This window comes from Hyperolius riggenbachi, chromosome 2 (genome assembly GCF_040937935.1).
Source record: "Hyperolius riggenbachi isolate aHypRig1 chromosome 2, aHypRig1.pri, whole genome shotgun sequence".
Taxonomy (NCBI): domain Eukaryota; kingdom Metazoa; phylum Chordata; class Amphibia; order Anura; family Hyperoliidae; genus Hyperolius; species Hyperolius riggenbachi.
In genome coordinates this window covers 237,454,638-237,474,051 of record NC_090647.1, presented here as the reverse complement: position 1 = coordinate 237,474,051, position 19,414 = coordinate 237,454,638, and the positions used below count along the sequence as shown (strand labels likewise).

The following is a 19,414-nucleotide window of genomic DNA, read 5'->3' as shown; positions in this document are numbered from 1 at the left end:
TTTAGCATTGCTTTTTAAGAGAGGGCTTTATTGTTTCTTTTAGCCCTTGGTGCCTTTCAGCTGGTTCTGGGTCACCATTACCTTGTGACCCTCTCCAAACCTAAAGAATACCCAGGCAGGGTATTCTTTAGGTTGGAGAGGTTCACAAGGTAATTTGGGACATCCATATGTTAAGTATAATAAAGGAAAAAAAATTGAGCATTTGGTCTAAAGTACATGTGATGTATATCAATGATGTGTAATTTATATGTATGTATTGTTATGTTATAAGTGGGGTCCTAACATGCATCCAGGCACAGATACTTCACTGCTCCTGTGTAGAATCATCATGCCACTCACTTTCATTTGCACTTCAAGTAGCTGAAATAGCATTACACTGATTTATGCAATTTGGAATGCAAACTAAATTGCCAAGTACTTTTAATATACTGCAATAAATTAATGCACTCTTTCAAGTCAAGTAAAATCAAATAGACTGATGTACACAAAACTTTAATCTCTTCATGTAATTCCCACTGTCTAGCCCACCGGGTTAACAGCAGATTTTTTTCAATAAGCTTCATATCAGAATAATTTATTATTATTATTAGTCTCCTACCTGATGGATTTGGTCCTGTAGCACAATTACATGTCCTTAGGAATTTAAATTAGCATTTGGCAGAAGGGAATAGACAAAAATAATTTCACGTAAAAAACGAAGTACTTCCTTTAGGAATTTATCTTTTTCAACATATTTCAGCATACAGATACGTAATATTGCAGTATTGACAGATAAGTTGTAAAGTTTGAAATTTAAATAACATAATACATTTCTAAGTGTATTGTGTGATTTAATTAAACATGAAGTTTTAAATCAGGATGATACCATTTATTGGCTAACTAAAAATGAATAAAAATAAGCAAGCTTTCGGCCTTTCAGCCTTCGTCGAGCTTATATCCTGTTAGTTTGCAGGCTGGTAGTACAGACAGCTTATATACATGCAACATCAAAAGGGAAAACAGATATTTTTTTCAAGCATAAATACATGTCATTAAGATGCCTTAATTCAAACAGACCATCTAAATGGGGTTAAAGGTTGTTAGCTAAGATAAGCATCCTTGTTTACGCCATGCTCACAGACCTGGTTTAGGATTGACCCAGAGGTATCGTAAATTCTTAGTTCACAAGTTCAGCTAGAATGGCTGAGAAAGTTTAAATATCATCCGCCTCATACCAATATAAGAAGTTGTTGTCCTTATTCAAACCGTTCTGCACAGCTTTGAACCAATTTATAAATTTTGTTTCTGCTATTAATCGATCATTTGACGTTTTGAAGCCACCCTTCAGGGCAGTGACACGAAGATCATCCATGCTGTGTCCGTTGGACCGAAAGTGTGTAGCAACTGGGAGTCCAGATTTGGTATCATCAATAGTGTGCCTGTGTCCATTCATACGTTTGCGCAGAGTTTGTCCAGTTTCTCCCACGTACAGAGCATTGGGGCATTTAGCACACATGATCAGATATACCAGATTGGTGGAACCACAGGGAAATGTACCTTGTACTCTGTACTCCTGTTGTGAACCTGGTATCGTTACCCTGTCAGTGGAGTAAATGTGTCTGCAGGTTCCACATATTTTTTGTCGGCAGGGTGATGTTCCATTTTGTTGAGGCCTATTCAAAGAACTCCTGACAATCATCTGTTTTAGATTGTGTGGTTGCCGATATGACAAGAGTGGAGGTTTAGGGAATATCTTTCTCAGTCTGTGATCCCTGGTTAAAATGGGATGAAGTTCCTTAGTAATCCTCCTTAAAATTTCCAGGTGTGGGTTGTAGGTGACAACCAATGGAACACGGTCCTCTTTCTGGTTTTGCTTATATTTCAGGAGTACAGTCCTGGGGATGTTGCTGGCTTTCCTGATTCGGGCCTCAGCCATAGGAGGACTGTAACCTTGTCTAATGAAAGTGTTCTTAAGGCGATCCAGGTGCTTGTATCTGTCCATCCTGTCAGAACAAATCCGGTTGTACCTTATAGCTTGGCTGTAAATTATAGAGTTCTTAATGTGCTTGGGATGAAAACTGTCATATCTTAGGTATGTGGGACGGTCTGTAGGTTTACGATACACAGAGGTTTGTATGTTGTTACCCCTGATATATATAGTGGTGTCCAGAAAGTTAATCTCTGTGTGAGAGTAGGTAAGTTTCAATTTAATTGTAGGATGGAAGGCATTGAAGTTCCTGTGGAATTGGAGAAGATCATCCTCACTTGCGGACCAGATGATTAAAATATCATCAATGAAGCGGAAGTAGGCCATGGGTTTTATGCCACATGCATTGAGGTATTCCTCTTCGATTTTGGCCATGAAGAGATTTGCGTACTGTGGTGCGAATCGCGAACCCATTGCCACGCCCATCTGCTGTAAATAGAGGTCCTGTCCAAAAGTGAAATAATTATGAGTGAGAATGAATTTGATCAGTCCAGCAATAGGCTTTACAGGTATGCCCTGAACCTGAAGATATTTACGGCAGGCCGCAATACCATCATCATGGGGAATGTTCGTGTACAGGGACTCCACGTCCATCGTGGCCAGTATGGTTCCCTCAGGTACTGGGCCGATGGCTGTCAGTTTGTTCAGGAGGTGGGTGGTATCCTGTATGTAGCTGGGTCTTTTACAGACAAGAGGTTTCAAGATGTTTTCCAGCCACCCTGAGATGTTCTCTGTAAAAGTTCCACTCCCTGAGATTATAGGCCTGCCTGGGTTTCCCTCTTTGTGGATCTTGGGAAGCATGTAAAAGCAGGCTGTTCTAGGCTCTTCAGGGATAAGGGTCCTTACATGCTGTCTGATGTTTGCATTAAACATGGATCGGAAAAAGTAAAAACACCCATGTATTTTAACACCTTGAATTAAAATCCAATAGTTATTGTATATGTTACGGCCAAAACCAGAAATCTGGGAATTGGCCGGCCATTTCTAGAACTAGCCGATTTGACGTCAGCCAAAGTCCAAAATGCTGGGGATTTCTGACATTGGCCGGCCAGTTTGCAAAATGGCCAACGTCCAAAACTCACAAATCCCAGAACATCCCAGGGCCTCTCCAGCACCATGAATGGCACTCGGAACTTCCTCTCTGCCCTGAAAGATACACAACAGCATAATAACCTTCACAGAAAAAACATTATTTGTCACAGCTAATACAATCCTGCAACATTTCACGAAAGCAGACATGTTTGTTAACATCCTGTGCTTTCAAATTAGCTGCTCTGCCGTGGCAGTCGAGTGACACAGGGGAGAGATCAAATTACAGTGGTAATTAGTCACAGATGAGGGGGGATGCATGGCTGGGGGTGCTTCGCAAGGCGAGGGGGGGCTTTGCATGGCTGGGGGGGGGGTTCTGTTTGCTTTGCATGGCTGGGGTGGCTTTTCTGTGTGCTTTGCATGGCGGAGGGGGGGGGGGGGCTCTGTGTGCTTTGCATTGCTGGGGGGGAGGCTCTTCTGTGTGTTTGGCATGGCTGATGGGGCTTTACTGTGTGCTTTGCATGGCGGGGAGAGGGGCTTTTCTGTGTGCTTTGCATTGCTGGGGGGGCTCTGTGTGCTTTGCATGGCTGGGGGTGCTTGGCTGGGTGCTTTGCATGGCTGGGGGGGGGGGCTTTTCTGTGTGCTTTGCATGGCTGATGGGCCTTTTCTGTGTACTTTGCATGGCAGGGGGGGGGGGGCTTTCTGTGTGCTTTGCATTGCTGGAGGGGAGGCTTTTCTGTGTGGCTAGTGGGGCTTTTCTGTGGCTGGGGGGGGGGGGGGTGTTGCCTGTACTACTCATAGACCTCAGATCAGGGCGACCGGAGAGGCGGAGAGAGGCAGAGCTTCCGCATTGAAGTGTTCACATCCTGTGGGTCACGTGCGCACTATGCCTCTCTGAGCCTCTCCGGTCCGGTCGACCTGATCTGAGGTTTGAGTAGTGCAGGCAGTGGGGGAGAGCTGAACGAGCAGGACTTCAGGACTTGGCCAGCCACATATAGCCACAATGCGTTCTGGCCGGCCAAAGTCCGCAGTTATGGTATATTTTTAACATTGGCCGCATCAGCCGGCCACTTCTCGTTTTGACCGGCCAGAACCAGAAGTGGCCAGACTTCGGGTTCTGGCCGTAACATCCTATATAATAAAACCCTAATGTCCCAGAGACACTGTGGAGAGCTGGATGAGGACAGGGCCAGAAGGGGCGGGTGTGCGTGTGTGCGCGCGTCGGGTGCACGCACGATGTGGTATTAGTGACGGACCTATGTGTAAGTAAGACTATGTTTTTGTATAACATGGTGCTATGAAATGGGAGTGTGTATTAAATATGTTTGTAAAGCAAATAATTTAGTCAACACCCTCTAATTGCTCAGGGACCAGAGGCAACATGGCTCTAAAAATCACTTATACCAATAAAATAGTGTATGATAGGGGAGCTAAATGAAGGGTTTTTGGAAGATAGTTTTGCCAACTAGGGCCTTTTCTACAGCAAGAACTGGAATATTTAGCTAATGAGGTGGGTTGTCGGGGCACCCTCTAGAAAAAGGCACAGGATACAAAAAGGGAGACCAATGGTGCAGTACATCAAAGTAAAATGGTAAGTGTAAAAGTAAAGAAACTACTCACAAAGGTGGGTTGCAGAGGGGCAACTGACCACAGGAAGCAGGTGAAGACAATGAACCCGACTTCACTCAGGGAGGTTGCCGGGGACCTGGATGTGGTCGCTCTCTTTGAGAAAAGAAGGAAAACAGATCTCCACCATGGTGAAACCACGGGTACTCTGTCGCCACCCCTGGAGAATATGGGGTATGGTATGCACTTTTTAGGTAAAAGAGGTGCCCTGGTGTATAAAAAAGCATTTAAGAACAGTTTAAAATTGACAAAAGATTGAGGTAGCTTACCTCAGAGACGAAAAAGCTTTGTGTAAACAAAAGATTTTATTAGTTGTAGCACAGGCAACGCGTTTTGCGGCTCTGAGCCCGCTTCCTCAGGCTAATATCGGTGCCAAACTAAGCAAAAGGTTTAGCATAGGGAGCTAATGATCTTTCAGAGGTGTAGTCACCCTGGAGGAACAGGTTACACTAATTATTTAGTGTAAAGAAAACCTGAATGATGGGTATTTATCCAGCAATACACAACATTTCAATCAGAGTTCTCAAGAGTGTTTCAGTCAATGTGATTACACCCTGTCATAATGAATCTATTTACCTGAAAGTTCAGAATGAAAGCCTTTTGTCAGCTCATAGTTTGGCAGCTTACGTATCCATATCATGTCAAAGAATAAACTGTACAGTGCCATGCAAATGTATTCACCCCCCTTGGCTTTGTACCAATTTTGTTACATTTCAACCTGTAATTAAAATGTTTCATAACCTTATTTTATGTGATGGATCTGCACAAAATAGATAAAAAAATAATCGGAAAAATAGAAAATAAATATAAAAACAAATAAAAAAAAATAATCAGAAGACTGGCAGTAATCAGAGAGGCATCACATAGACCAAAGGCTATCCTGCAGGAGTTGCACAGTTCCACAGCAGTAACTGGTGTCTTTTCTGTTGAACCACAATAAGCCATACACCGCATAGAGCTGAGCTGTATGGAATAGTGGCCAAAAAAAGGCATTACTTAGCATTAAAAATAAAAAGGCACTTTTGAGTTTGGCATGATGGCAGCTCCTTAAAGTGAATGTTTACCGTTTCTAAAAACAAAAAGTCAGATACTCACCTAAGGAGAGGGAAGGCTCGGTCCTAATGAGCCTTCCCTCTCCTCTCCCGGTGCCTGGTCCCACGCAGGATCCCCGTGGCAGTATTCGACCAGTTTGGTCAAATACTGCCACTTCCGCATGCCTTCGGGAGCTTTCGGAAGGCTTCGGGAGCACTCGGGCTCCCGATGACGCGGCCGCTCCATACTACGCATGCGCGAGCGCCCTCTATGACGCGCTCGCGCGTACGTAGTATGGAGCGGCCCGTCTTTGGAAGCCCGAGTGCTCCCGAAGACCTCCGAAGTCCCTGCGGCGGCGGACGCGAACGGGGGAGCCAGCGCAGCACCGAGGGCACCGGGAGAGGAGAGGGAAGGCTCATTAGGACCGAGCCTTCCCTCTCCTTAGGTGAGTATCTGACTTTTTGTTTTTAGAAACGGTACCCATTGGCTTTAAATGTATGGAAGGAGCTCTGGTCAGATGAGACTAAAATTTAACTATTTGGCCACCAAGGAAAATGCTATGTCTGGTGCAAAGACAACACATCCTATCACCCCAAGAACACTATGCTGTGGAGATTTTTTTTTCAGCAGCAGGGACTGGGAAACTGTCCTGAGTAGAGGAAAAGATGGATGGTGCTAAATACAGGGATATTCTTGATCAAAACCTGTCAGTCTGCCAGCAATTTGAGACTGCAATGGAGGCTCACCTTCCAACAGGACAATGACCCAATATGTTCTGCTAAATCAGCAATCGAGTGGTTTAACCACTTGCCGACCGCACGCTTATACCGTGCGTCGGCAAAGTGGCAGCTGCAGGACCAGCGACGCAATACTGCGTCGCCAGCTGCAGGCTGATTAATCAGGAAGCAGCCGCTCGCGCGAGCGGCTGCTTCCTGTCAATTAACGGCGGGGGGCTCCGTGAATAGCCTGCGGGCCGCCGATGGCGGCTCGCAGGCTAAATGTAAACACAAGCGGAAATAATCCGCTTTGTTTACATTGTACGTCGCTGCTGCGCAGCAGCGCCGTAAGGCAGATCGGCGATCCCCGGCCAATCAGCGGCCGGGGATCGCCGGCATGTGACAGGGGACATCCTGTCACTGGCTGCACAGGACGGATAGCGTCCTGTGCAGCCCGGATCACCGGGGGGAGAGGTAGGAGAAGGAGGGGGGTGAATGTCGCCGCGGAGGGGGGCTTTGAGGTGCCCCCCCCCGCAACTAGCCTGCACGCAGGAGCGATCAGACCCCCCCTGCACATCATCCCCATAGGGGGGAAAAAGGGGGGCGATCTGATCGCTCTGTGTGCACCCTGATCTGTGCCCACCCAGCACAGATCACAACAAACAGCGCTGGTCCTTAAGGGGGGGTAAAGGGTGGGTCCTCAAGTGGTTAAGGGGAAACCTTTAAATGTGGAATGGACCAGTCCTAATCCAAACATCAATTCAGTAAAGAATCTGTAGCCAGACTTGAATATTGCTGTTTATTAGTAAAGCCATCCAACATGAAGGGGCTGGAGCAGTTTTGCCTTGAGAAATGGGCAAAAATCCCAGTGGCAAGATGTGGCAAGCTCATAAAAACATCTGAAGTGACTTGCAGGTGTTATTGCTACAAAAGGTGGTTCCACAAAGTACTGGCTCTGCAGGAGTTGAGACCCCTTATAAGAAATAGACCCATAATAATGTTATGATTTGTGTGGATGCCAGCATCTTCTATACAGTGGAGCTTCAGATCCACCCATAGCCTAGTTGGATCTCTAACTTCTCACTTCAAGCTTTTATCCAAGTGCATTGCCAAATACAATCTTCATACCCGAGAGTGCTGCAAGGCAATCTGATCTTCTGCCCAGAGTTAGGTTATTGTATGAAATTCTAGGCCACTTGCCTTTCCATTGAGATTTTTAGAAGCAGTAGTTGCAGGACTGGGTTCTAGGAAGTTATGTCATTTTTTTTAAATAAACAAACTTTTATCAGGATCATCATTTGTTGCGTTTTTTTTCTTACTTATTTTTTTTTTATTTATACTATTATGCTGATTATTATTTAAGTTCCTAGCTTAAGGTGTATACTGACCTCAAGATGTCTAGGTAAAAAAGTAAAAAAAACAGCATGTTTATGGATTGTTGTTCCAACGTAGATGCCATCTTTCATCACTCAGAACCAGTTTACTTTTATGTACAAGATGTACACCTTACTATCCTAAAAAGAATGACCTTTATCCTTGAGAGACAGGCAGATTGTAGAATAAAGAATCATTATGTTGCTGTGTGATTTCTGATTCTTTGTTTTGTCTATCGGTCGGAGGCTTTGCTTTGTCTATCGTTCTGATGCTTTGCTTTGACCTCAATGTTTTCACAAAGGACCAGTAGAATTATTAGAACTCTGCACTACCAAACTGAGAGGATCTATACTGCAAAAAAGAAAAGAATAATGAATACAGTCACCTCAGAAAAGCTTGAATTGTTTGACTTTCAAGATTAGGCCTTTGTAAAAACAACAGCAAGGTCAAAAAGAAAGCACCAGACCAAGGAACAGAAGATACTGTAGATCAGAAATCATGGATCAACATTGTGGTATAATATGTAGCTGGGTGTCAGAGAGGTTGAGGAGGATCATTAATAAAACATCACAACCCTGCTTTCGTCATAATCAGGACCACACTGTGCAAAGAATATGTACATCTTAAGGGTCCAATACCCCAACACAAAAAAAGAAACTTGGTATTCAAAGTCTAATGTAGCAATGAGTACAAGTGGCAGAGATTGATGCAGCAACATGACCGCCTGATCATTTGTTTCAAAATGATCAATCCTGCGTACTGGAAAGATCTTGCTCAAAATGGCTCCGTCGGGTGCACGGCAGTGACAGAATGCAATAGTCTGATGATCAATGGACCCCACAGCTATTCCCCCCATGTAATGTGTTCTCCCCAATTCCCTGGTGTGTGTGGAAGTAGTTCACCTATCCACCGCACGTCTCCTTAGCATCTTCTCTCCATTGCTGGGGGTGCACAGGCGGCAGCACTAGGATGAATTCCAAAAGATTTCATGCAGAAAACTATTGGAAATCTGTCTACAGTGTGGGCAGGTAATTGATTCTATTTGATTCGATTAGAGAAGGATCTAACAGATTGTCGATCTGGTGGACATTGTCTAGTGTATGGTCACCTTTACTCTTCAGGAGTGTTGAAATATCTTTTAGAAGAGAGAAAGATGTCTGGTTGAAGCTACTTTAATTTTTATGACCTTGGCTTTCATGTTTGAGACCTTGGCTTTGACACACCTGTGCTCTTTCAGCTGTGGCAGAAAGCAGTCAGCATTATGATAAAGATACACAACATTTCATTCTTAATCCTACAATTATAACTTTTACTTTAGATTGTTCCACTTTTGAATCCTTGTTGCTCTTGAAAATTTACTTTATTTGCAATCATACTATTTCAGTGTGAACAGGCTTGTACTGAAATAGTCTAATATCAAATTAATTTTAATCTAAATGTGTGATGAGTTCATTATCTTAGAGATGAGGACAGGTGAACTTAAACTTCTCACCTGCTCTTTTCCAAGTGATAACACATAGGCCTCAATTCACTAAGCTTTATCAAACGTTTGATAATTGACCTCATGGGTAAAATCCAATTTTGAATTCACTAAGGTGTTATAGATTTATTGAACGTTTTATCGATAAAACATTCGATAAACATATAACACCTTAGTGAATTCAAAATTAGATTTTACCCATGAGGTTGATTATCAAACGTTTGATAAAGTGTTTGATAAAGCTTAGTGAATTGAGGCCATATTGTTTAGAATTGTGTTATTGTTTTGTTTTGCACTAAAGTGTATTGTTTATTTTATTTTATTAGAAAAAAAAATCTGCATGGACCCACCGACAGGAAAAACGAGCATTTTTTTTAATTTACTTGTCTCACATTCAGAGCGGCATTGCTATGAGAGGCTGGACCAGCCATCCCTGGGGCTCTACTTTCTTAGCAATACCTGGACACATAGTCCTTGATATAAAAGGTTCTTTGCAAGAAGGGGCAAAAATACGTACCCCTCCCTCCACCCCTTTGCAAAGCACAGAGACTCACCGCTGTCACTGTTGCTGAATCGTATTCAAAGAGAGACAATCCAACAGAAGCAGGTACACCACTTGTTTATTTTATGTTTTCTACATGTTGTGCAACAAGTCCTGATGAAGTGCTTGTCTCGCAACATGTTGTATACATGTTGGTATATTGATATACTGTATTGGGCTTTCAGTTATCTCCTCTTTTTGTTTTGCACTAAACAGAACACAAGTTAAAGCGATGTGCCTCTTTCAGTTGTATAGTTTGCCTTTGCAAAGCACCCTTGCCCACATTAAGGACAAGAGTCTCATTCCTATCTTGGGGGCCAGTAGAAGTTCAGATAACTATCCCATACCTGGGGTGAGAGATTCCCTTCCCCCCTTCAGATAAGTCACATTTCCATACATACTGAAAAGGGGCCTCAGCAAAAGCATCTTTAAGCTGGAGGAGCAGATTGTGTTGGGGAAGAAGGCGGGGAAGAAGGGGGGGGGGGGGGGGGGTTATACTGCACAATTGAATTCTAAAGAAAAGGAAAGGGCATCTTTCAGTCTTCTAGACATCCCATAGCAACTACATTTAATGGCTTTCATAAGCTAGCTCTGGTCACGTGCCCAGCATTTATGGTACCACAAAGTATTTTGACTTGATGAGAGTTGAAGCAAAATTAACTGATTACCTTTTATGTGGAATAGATAGAGTAGCAGATGTGCCAATAATTTTTGCCACTACCACATATTGTCCATATCTACATCATACAATTTATACATTTTTTTTCCCAAGTTCACACATTGCTATAAAGTATAGGGATGGCTAATCCTTGTTTGCTACATTCTTGCCACAGCTCCATGTGTATGCAGTAGCCTTGCAGAAAAATAAAATACATTCACAAACATTCCCTTCCATAGATTGGTATATTTTCTGCCATTGTAAATGAATGAAAATGTAAGTCAGTATTTAGAATTTATGTTAAGACTGTCAAGAAATACATATTGATTTTGTTGCCTTCCAGACCAGAATGAAAATAAATGTTATTTGAATGATGTAAAATGATTATTAGAACACTAAATCTGGATGGTTATATGTTTTAGGTTTCCTCTTCAAGTTGCTGCTGTGGCTGAAAACTGTATTCTCACCGTGTATCCGTATTTAGCCTGTCATCGGGCAGACCAGCTGGTCATCTTAAGAAGCGGTAAATTGTGTGGCATTTAATAAAGTTGCATTCATTTTAAATGGACATGTTTAACATTTTTCTTAGTACTGTATGCTTCCATCATAAGTTATTGAAAAATAGCTGAGTGTTAATGATGCTAAGAACAAGTGCATTAAGTTGGTTGTTAGCCCATAAGCCTTATATAGATTTTGATTAAAATAAAATGGCCTAACTAATATAAAAGCAAGATATCTATTGCAAGTTGTATTAGTCTTCCCCTCCCTTGGGCAAGGACATTATTTGGGATATCACTATTTGCCTTCTGAGAATACAATCCAATTTAATTTTATAGTAACAGGTTTCCTATAGTGAGTTTGCTCATTAAGTTAATAGTGCATAGTTTTTGAATAGGACTAAGGAAATTATGTAAACATTCTTGCTAAATTGAAGTACTGAAAAGAAAAGAAAACACATTTTGTAAAACAAAGGACGGTGACTAAAAGTGGGTGAAGAAAAGTCAATTTGGTTATTCGTATGCATTATAACCTCTTATTACTTATAACTAGTGTCAGCAGAAAGACATGTCCTCGCTTTTTTTTTCTTCACATATCTTGAATATAAAATGGTACTGAACTTTTGGTTAAAGTGGACGTTAACTCTTGCTCAGGACAGAAGGAAAACATAGAGAAATGCACCCTGTATGCATTTAGAGAGTTAAGCCTGTCTAATTCCCCCTCATCTGTCACTAATCACAACTGTGATGTTATCTCTTACCTGTGTCAACTGGCTGCCTCGGCAGAGCAGCTAATTTGTAAACACAAGATTTTAACTCTATGGGCCTGATTCACAAAGCGGTGCTAACAGTTAGCATGCTGGTGAAAAGCCCTTTATCACGCCTAAACTCAGTTTAGGCATGATAAGTTAAGGTGTGATAAGTTTAAGCACCAACTGGGTTAGCACCGCAGTGCACAGTTGATCAAAAGTTTTGCGCTAGCAAAGTCTAGTGCACTTCGCATAGAGTTTAATGGTGCTGCTTTGCGTGCGGGACTTTGCGCGCGATCTAAACTTATCTAATCTTATTACGCCTAAACTTATCATGCCTAAACTGGCTTTTCACCAGCGTGGTGCAATGGTTATCATGCCTAAAGTCTCTAACTGGGTTAGCACCGCTTTGTGAATCGAGCCCTATGTCTGCTTCCGTGAAAGCAGGAAGTAGACACACTGCAGATTTAGATACAGGAGTTGCATCAGCTGTAACAAATTTTTCTTTAAAGGGGTTCTTTCGCGAAAAAAGTAGGCAGTTAAAAAATGTGACAGATGACAGGTTTTGGGCCGGTCCATCTTTTTAAGGGGGATTCTCAGGGTTTTCTTTGTTTTCAACAGCATTTCCTGAACAACAGTTTAACTGCCAAAATAGCAAGATACCAGCCGGCCTCCCTAATCACTTGCACACTATTATGTCAGTTACATTTTGCAACTGTTGTTCAGGAAATGCTGTTGAAAACAAAGAAAGCCCTGAGAATCCCCCTTAAAAAGATGGACTGGCCCAAAACCTGTCATCTGTCACATTTTTTAACTGCCTACTTTTTTCGCGAAATAACTCCTTTAAAGGTGGTTATGATGTTGCGTATCGTTTAGAGCAGAGAGGAAGTTTTGAGTTCAAGTCCACTTTAAAGGAAACCAGAGATCATAAAGTACACAGAACCAATGCTTACCTGAAGCTTCCTCCAGCCCCATAAAGAGTCCCTCGCTGTCCTCCCGTGGTCTGCCATTCAGCCACGATCAGCAACGGAAATTGCTTTAGTCGCATCAGTCTGTGTCTTCTGCTCATGGATGGGAGGTCAGCACATGCGCAGAAGACCCAGGCTGAAGCCGACTGAAGCAATTACCGGAGCTGATTGCAGCTGAACGGCAGACCGCGAGAGAACGGCGAGGGACTCGCACGTGTTTATGGGGCTGGAGGAAGCCCCGGGTAAGTATCGGTTCTGTTTTCCTTATGATCTCTGCTACACTTTAAATTGTTCATTTGGCATTTATCTGTAACCCATTTCCTTGTAACTGTCTGTATTGTACAGCGCCATAGAAGATGCTGGCGCTATATAAATCCAAAATAATCATACATTGATGCGTGATTGTGCGGCTTACCAGCCTGACGGGGTAAGGAGGGAAGCAATGGCTATTGTTTTTTGAAGATCTGGCTTGCTAGATTTTTAAGGGAATCTGAAGTGAAAATAAACTTATGATATAATGACTGGTTTGTGTAGTACAGCTAAGAAATACATCATTAGTAGCAAAGATATGAGAGTCTCATTTTGTTTCCAGTACAGGAAGAGTTAAAAAACTTTGCTTGTTATCTATGCAAACGATCTTCTCTGAGCTCTCCGACCATAGCGACAGTGCTATTTTCTGAAGCACTCATAGTACATCAAATAAACAGTGAAAGACCACTTCAGACAAGATTTTTACTGTTGGGAAATTCAAAGGGTCATTAGCTTTGCTCTGTTTCATAGTTTAAAATGCAGAGTGTGGTTTGTAAACTGCAAATGTTTGAGAATGATGCAATGTTATAAAAAAAAAAAAAGCCATTGCTGCTAATGTTTAACTCCTTAAGGACTGCAGTGATTGAGATCTACGCCCTGTTTTGGTGGGCTCCTGGCTGGCAGGGCGTAGATCTCAATTACTGTCCGCAGCGCGTTTCTGCCGCTCCCCGCCGATCGTGCCGCTCAAACCCGACGATTCTCACCGCATCTCACAGTCTCTGCCTGTCTCTATGACGGCAGAGTCAGGTGAGCCGGTCAGGAGCCGATTTCATTGGCTCCTGGCCCTGTCTTTCAATGTAAGCCATTCTCATTGGTTTACATTGAAAAACAGGGTCAGGAGCCAATGAAAGCGGCTCCTGACCGGGTCACATGACTCTGCCGTCATAGAGACGGCAGAGTCTATGTCCTGGGGGTCCCGGCGAGTAGCGATGACGGCGGTCGCGGGGGCTATGTGCGGCAATTCGTTGGGATTGGACCAGCTGTGTCTGGTCCTTAAGTGGTTAATCAATTATCTGTACTACACAAACATTTCATTATACAGTACAGACCAAAAGTTTGGACACACCTTCTCATTCAAAGAGTTTTCTTAATTTTCTATGAACATTGTAGATTCACACTGAAGACATCCAAACTATGACTTAACACATGTGGAAGTATAGTACATAACCAAAAAGTGTGAAACAACTGAAAATACAGTGGTGTGAAAAACTATTTGCCCCCTTCCTGATTTCTTATTCTTTTGCATGTTTGTCACACTTAAATGTTTCTGCTCATCAAAAACCGTTAACTATTAATCAAAGATAACATAATTGAACACAAAATGCAGTTTTAAATGATGGTTTTTATTATTTAGTGAGGAAAAAAAACTCAAAACCTACATGGCCCTGTGTGAAAAAGTAATTGCCCCCCTTGTTAAAAAATAACTTAACTGTGGTTTATCACACCTGAGTTCAATTTCTGTAGTCACCCCCAGGCCTGATTACTGCCACACCTGTTTCAATCAAGAAATCACTTAAATAGGAGCTATCTGACACAGAGAAGTAGACCAAAAGCACCTCAAAAGCTAGACATCATGCCAAGATCCAAAGAAATTCAGGAACAAATGAGAACAAAAGTACTGTAATTGAGATCTATCAGTCTGGTAAAGGTTATAAAGCCATTTCTAAAGCTTTGGGACTCCAGCGAATCACAGTGAGAGCCTGTGAAGAAACGCGGAAAAGCTGCCGCCTCTCAAGGTGGGGCGGCTGTTTCCGCGTCCAGCATGGCGTCACAACGCGGAAAAACCGCCGCATGCCGCATAGGCAGAGCGGCAGAATCCGCATTGTGGAACGGCGGAATCCACATTGGGAACGGCGGAATCCGCATTGGGAGCGGCGAAATCCGCATTGGAACTGGATACATTGCAAGACAGTACAGGTGTGGCTGGGACTGATAGTCCATCTAGACTCAGAGTGACGCGCGCGCGCACAGAGGCAGAACTTAAATAACAGCCAGAAGGGAGTCGGCTGACCAGGCGGGTCAGCTGACATTTTCCACCACTCTCATTGGTCCAGCAATTAGGGAGGTCCTGGAAAGGTCCTTGTGTATATATACCACTGGCTGTTCACTTGCTCTTTGTCTGGCATGCGATCACATACGTGGGAGCACCCAGATCCGTAGTCAGATCCGCAAGTGTGCCGGGACCAGCTGTAGCTGTAATCCTACACTTAGCTAGATTCTGTTGATAGCTTGAAGTACTAGTTTGATTGTGATTATCTGTTATGACTTCCTGCTTGCCTGACTATCCTCCTGAACTCTGATCTTGCACCTCGATATTTCTGATACTCTGCTGCCGAACCCCGGCTCGTCCTTAGACTCTGCTTCTGCCTCCTGATTTTGTACCTCGATATATCTGATACCCCGTTGCCGAACCCTGCCTGTACTTAGACTCCGCCTTTGTCTCCTGATCTTGTACTGTATCTGTCCGTGTGTGTATGACCTGGCTTGTCCGACTTCGAGAACCGACTTTACCGTTAGAGGCGGTTCCTCGCTCTGTTAGCGACCCTTCCTCCTGAGGGTTACTTTCAGACAATCCTTCCTGCTGTCAGCCCGACTCCTCCCGTCTTGGAAAGTCCGGGTCTGTGGAAGGTATCCGTGCAGTACTCCTTACTGCACTGAGGCCTAGTCCTCTACGTGTTACTGTTACACCAAACACTACACTCTACTCAGGTGAACAGAGGTTAGCTGGTATATCGGATTATCGGTGATACTGCAGATCACTTATAATCTGGTATACATCTGTATTCCCCGTGATACTGCAGATCACCGGTAATCAGATCCTCTCTGTGCTTCACCGATCGTTACAGAACGCCAGACCAAAATACAAAATGGACGCAAACACTGATTGTCTGGGTGTACTTGCCGCTTCGGTGGACAACATCAATCAAGTACTGGGCACCCACATAACTCTTATTGATGCCCTATCAGGGTCTGTACAAACCCTCCAGACATCAGTGGATTATGTGCGATCCCCTTTTAGCTCTGATATACGTATGCCTGTACCTGAAAGTTTTTCCGGTCACAGATCTGACTTCCGGAATTTTAGGAGTAGGGTGTTGTCCTATTTTGAGTTGAGACCCCAATCTTCGGGTACTGAGACCCAGAGGGTCACGCTTATTAAAACTTTGTTGTCCGGCGACTCCCAGTCTTGGGCGTATAGCCTGCCCGCCGGAGACAAAGCTTTTACCTCTGTAGAGGAATTCTTTAAAGCTATGGCAGTAATTTACGACGATTCGGACCTTGCCTCGACTTCTGAGCGGAAGCTCAAGCTTTTGCGTCAAGGCGAAGGTCCGGTCGAAGATTACGCAGCCGAGTTTAGGAGGTGGTCAGTTACGGCCAGGTGGGGCACTTATGCCCTATTAGATTGTTTCTTATCAGGGCTGTCCGATGAGGTCTCTGATTTGATGTTAAGCCAGCCCGAGCCCAGAACAGTCGATGAGGCCATCTCAGCGGCCATCCAAATCGACCGCAGGCTGCGCTACCAAAAACAGACCAGGGGTAGTTCCTGTCTCAGAGGGGTATCCTACATCACGGTCCCAGTGACTCCACCTCCTACTATTTCACCTTCTCCCGTCTTGCCTCCTTCAGAGCCGATACAGATTGCTCGGTCAAAATTAACCCAGGTAGAGCGAAGACGGAGAATGACCGAACAGCTGTGTCTGTACTGCGCTGAAGGGGGGCATATAGTACAGAACTGCCCCAATAAGCCGGGGAAATGCTACCGCTTAGGAGTGGTAGGGGGTAACACCCTGGGCGTCCGACTTTTACCCCTAGAAGAAAAACGATTGCTTCTTCCCTGTACCGTTACGTGGGAAGATAAGACTGAGGTCACGGAAGCCTTTATCGATTCAGGCTCCGTGGCAAATTTTATGGATTTTGAGTTTGCTAAGAGATTGTGTATTCCGCTCACACCAGTACAACCACCCATCCAGGTTACGGCAGTGGATGACTCTCCTCTGCAAGGGAATCACCCACTGTTTTAGACACCAGAGGTGGGGGTACTGCACTGGGAGAAGTTACAGTTCTTTGTGTTGCACATGACAACCTCCACCATTATACTCGGCATGCCATGGTTGCACCTTCATTCTCCACACATTGATTGGGCCACCGGCCAACTAATTTCTTGGTCAGCAAACTGCTTTCAGCGATGTTTAGAGAAGGTGACATTGAGTCAAACCAGGGTTCATGTACAGAGGGTACCTGAGCAATATGTGGAATATTCTGATGTGTTCTGTCCCAAGGCTGCAGACAAATTACCCCCACATCGCTCTTTCGATTGCCCCATTGATATCCGTTCAGGTTGTATGCCCCCTCTGGGTCATTTGTACAATTTATCTGGGCCAGAAAAATTGGCTATGCAAGAATATATCCGTGAGAATTTGGCCAAAGGCTTCATCCGGCCGCCCCGATCGCCTGCTGGAGCAGGTTTCTTTTTCGTTAAAAAGAAAGACGGGGGCCTGCGGCCCTGTATTGATTACCGGGGACTAAATAAGATCACGGTAAAGAATCGCTATCCGTTACCCCTGATAGACGATTTATTTACGCAGGTCACCGATGCTAAGATCTTCTCAAAGCTGGATTTGCGGGGCGCGTACAACCTGGTGCGCATAAGAGAGGGCGATGAGTGGAAAACGGCCTTTAACACGCCAGACGGGCATTACGAGTACCTGGTGATGCCCTTTGGGTTATGTAATGCCCCGGACGTTTTCCAGGAACTCATTAACGAGGTCTTCAGAGAGGTGTTGGGGAGATTTGTTCTGGTCTATCTTGACGATATACTTGTTTTCTCCAACAACCTCTCTGAGCACAGAATGCATGTGAAATTTGTACTCAACAAATTAAGACAAAACTCACTTTACGCTAAAATTGAGAAGTGTATTTTTGAAGTCACATCTGTCGCCTTTCTGGGGTACATAATTTCCACCACGGGCCTGTCTATGGACCCCGCCAAAGTCTCCGCTGTTTTGGAATGGCCTCAGCCGGTTGGGTTGAAGTCTTTACAGCGGTTTTTAGGCTTTGCGAATTATTATAGAAGGTTCATAAAGGGGTATTCCACGGTTATCGCACCCCTCACCTGTCTTACGAAAAAAGGGGCAGATACCCCCCACTGGTCTCCTGATGCATTAAGTGCTTTCTCCACTTTAAAAGATTTGTTTTGTTCCGCTCCCATCCTGAGACATGTAGACACCTCTTATCCTTTTATTGTTGAGGTAGACGCCTCGGAGGTTGGGGTAGGGGCTGTGCTGTCTCAGCGGTCAGGGTTGCAGGGAAGGCTACACCCTTGTGCGTATTTCTCTCGTAGGTTCTCTCCAGCAGAGAGAAACTATGATATAGGCAACAGAGAGCTCTTAGCCATTAAACTTGCTTTTGAGGAGTGGCGTCACTGGCTGGAAGGAGCAGAACATACAATTACTGTATACACGGATCACAAGAATCTAGAATACATCGAGGGGGCTAAGAGATTAAGTCAGGCTCGATGGTCTTTGTTTTTTTCGAGGTTCAGGTTCGTAATTACGTATACCCCGGGTAGCAAGAACATTAAGGCAGATGCTCTGTCCAGATGCTTTGAGTTGGAGACAGCACAGCCTTCTGCCCCAGAGACCATTGTCCCACAAAATTTGGTGCTGGCCGTAACAGAGACTTGGGAAGACTGGACAGAGACCTTGAGTCCTTTTCAGCAGGATGTCCCTGAGGGGGTTTTATTTGTGCCTCTGCCATTCCGTCTTCGGGTGCTACAGATATTCCATTCACCCAAGAATGCGGGATATCCTGGGGCATCTAGAACGCAGGATCTTGTGGCCAGGTGTGCTTGGTGGCCGTCTCTTGCAGCCGACTGTAGGGACGTTGCAGCCTTTACCCACCCCGAGTGAACCATGGACCCACTTGTCCATGGATTTTGTGGGTGAGCTTCCCAGATCAGAGGCCATGTCGGTCATTTGGGTGGTAGTCGACCGCTTCAGCAAGATGGCCCATTTTGTGCCCTTGAAAGGACTCCCCTCGGCCCAGGAATTGGCCGACTTGTTTATCAAACACGTGTTCCGGCTGCACAGCATTCCGGAAAACATAGTGTCCGATCGGGGAGTCCAATTCGTATCTAAATTCTGGAGGGCATTCTGTCATCAAATGGGCATGAAGCTGTCGTTTTCATCAGGCTACCACCCACAGACCAACGGTCAGACGGAGAGGGTCAACCAGTCATTAGAGCAGTTTTTGAGATGCTACGTTGCAGAGGCGCAGAATGACTGGGTCAAGTTTCTGCCCTTTGCAGAATTTGCACAAAACAATTTGAGACGTTCTTCCACTGGATTTTCTCCGTTCCAGGTTGTGTCTGGAAGATTGCCCAAATTCTCACCGTTACCAGTGGCCTCCACTCCATTTCCAGCTCTGGAGGCTTGGCAAAGGTCTTTTAAAGACATTTGGCGGACGGTGA

General features: G+C 44.4%; 1 protein-coding gene across 1 annotated transcript in view; it reads left to right on the top strand.

Moving 5' to 3' along the window:
• Positions 1–19,414, top strand: part of CFAP47 (cilia and flagella associated protein 47) — a 730,879-nt gene that overhangs the window by 193,992 nt on the left and 517,473 nt on the right. Inside the window, exon 28 of the mRNA XM_068268343.1 lies at positions 10,845–10,945. Within this exon, the coding sequence (XP_068124444.1) occupies positions 10,845–10,945 (101 nt within the window). The remainder of the gene's footprint in view (positions 1–10,844; positions 10,946–19,414) is intronic.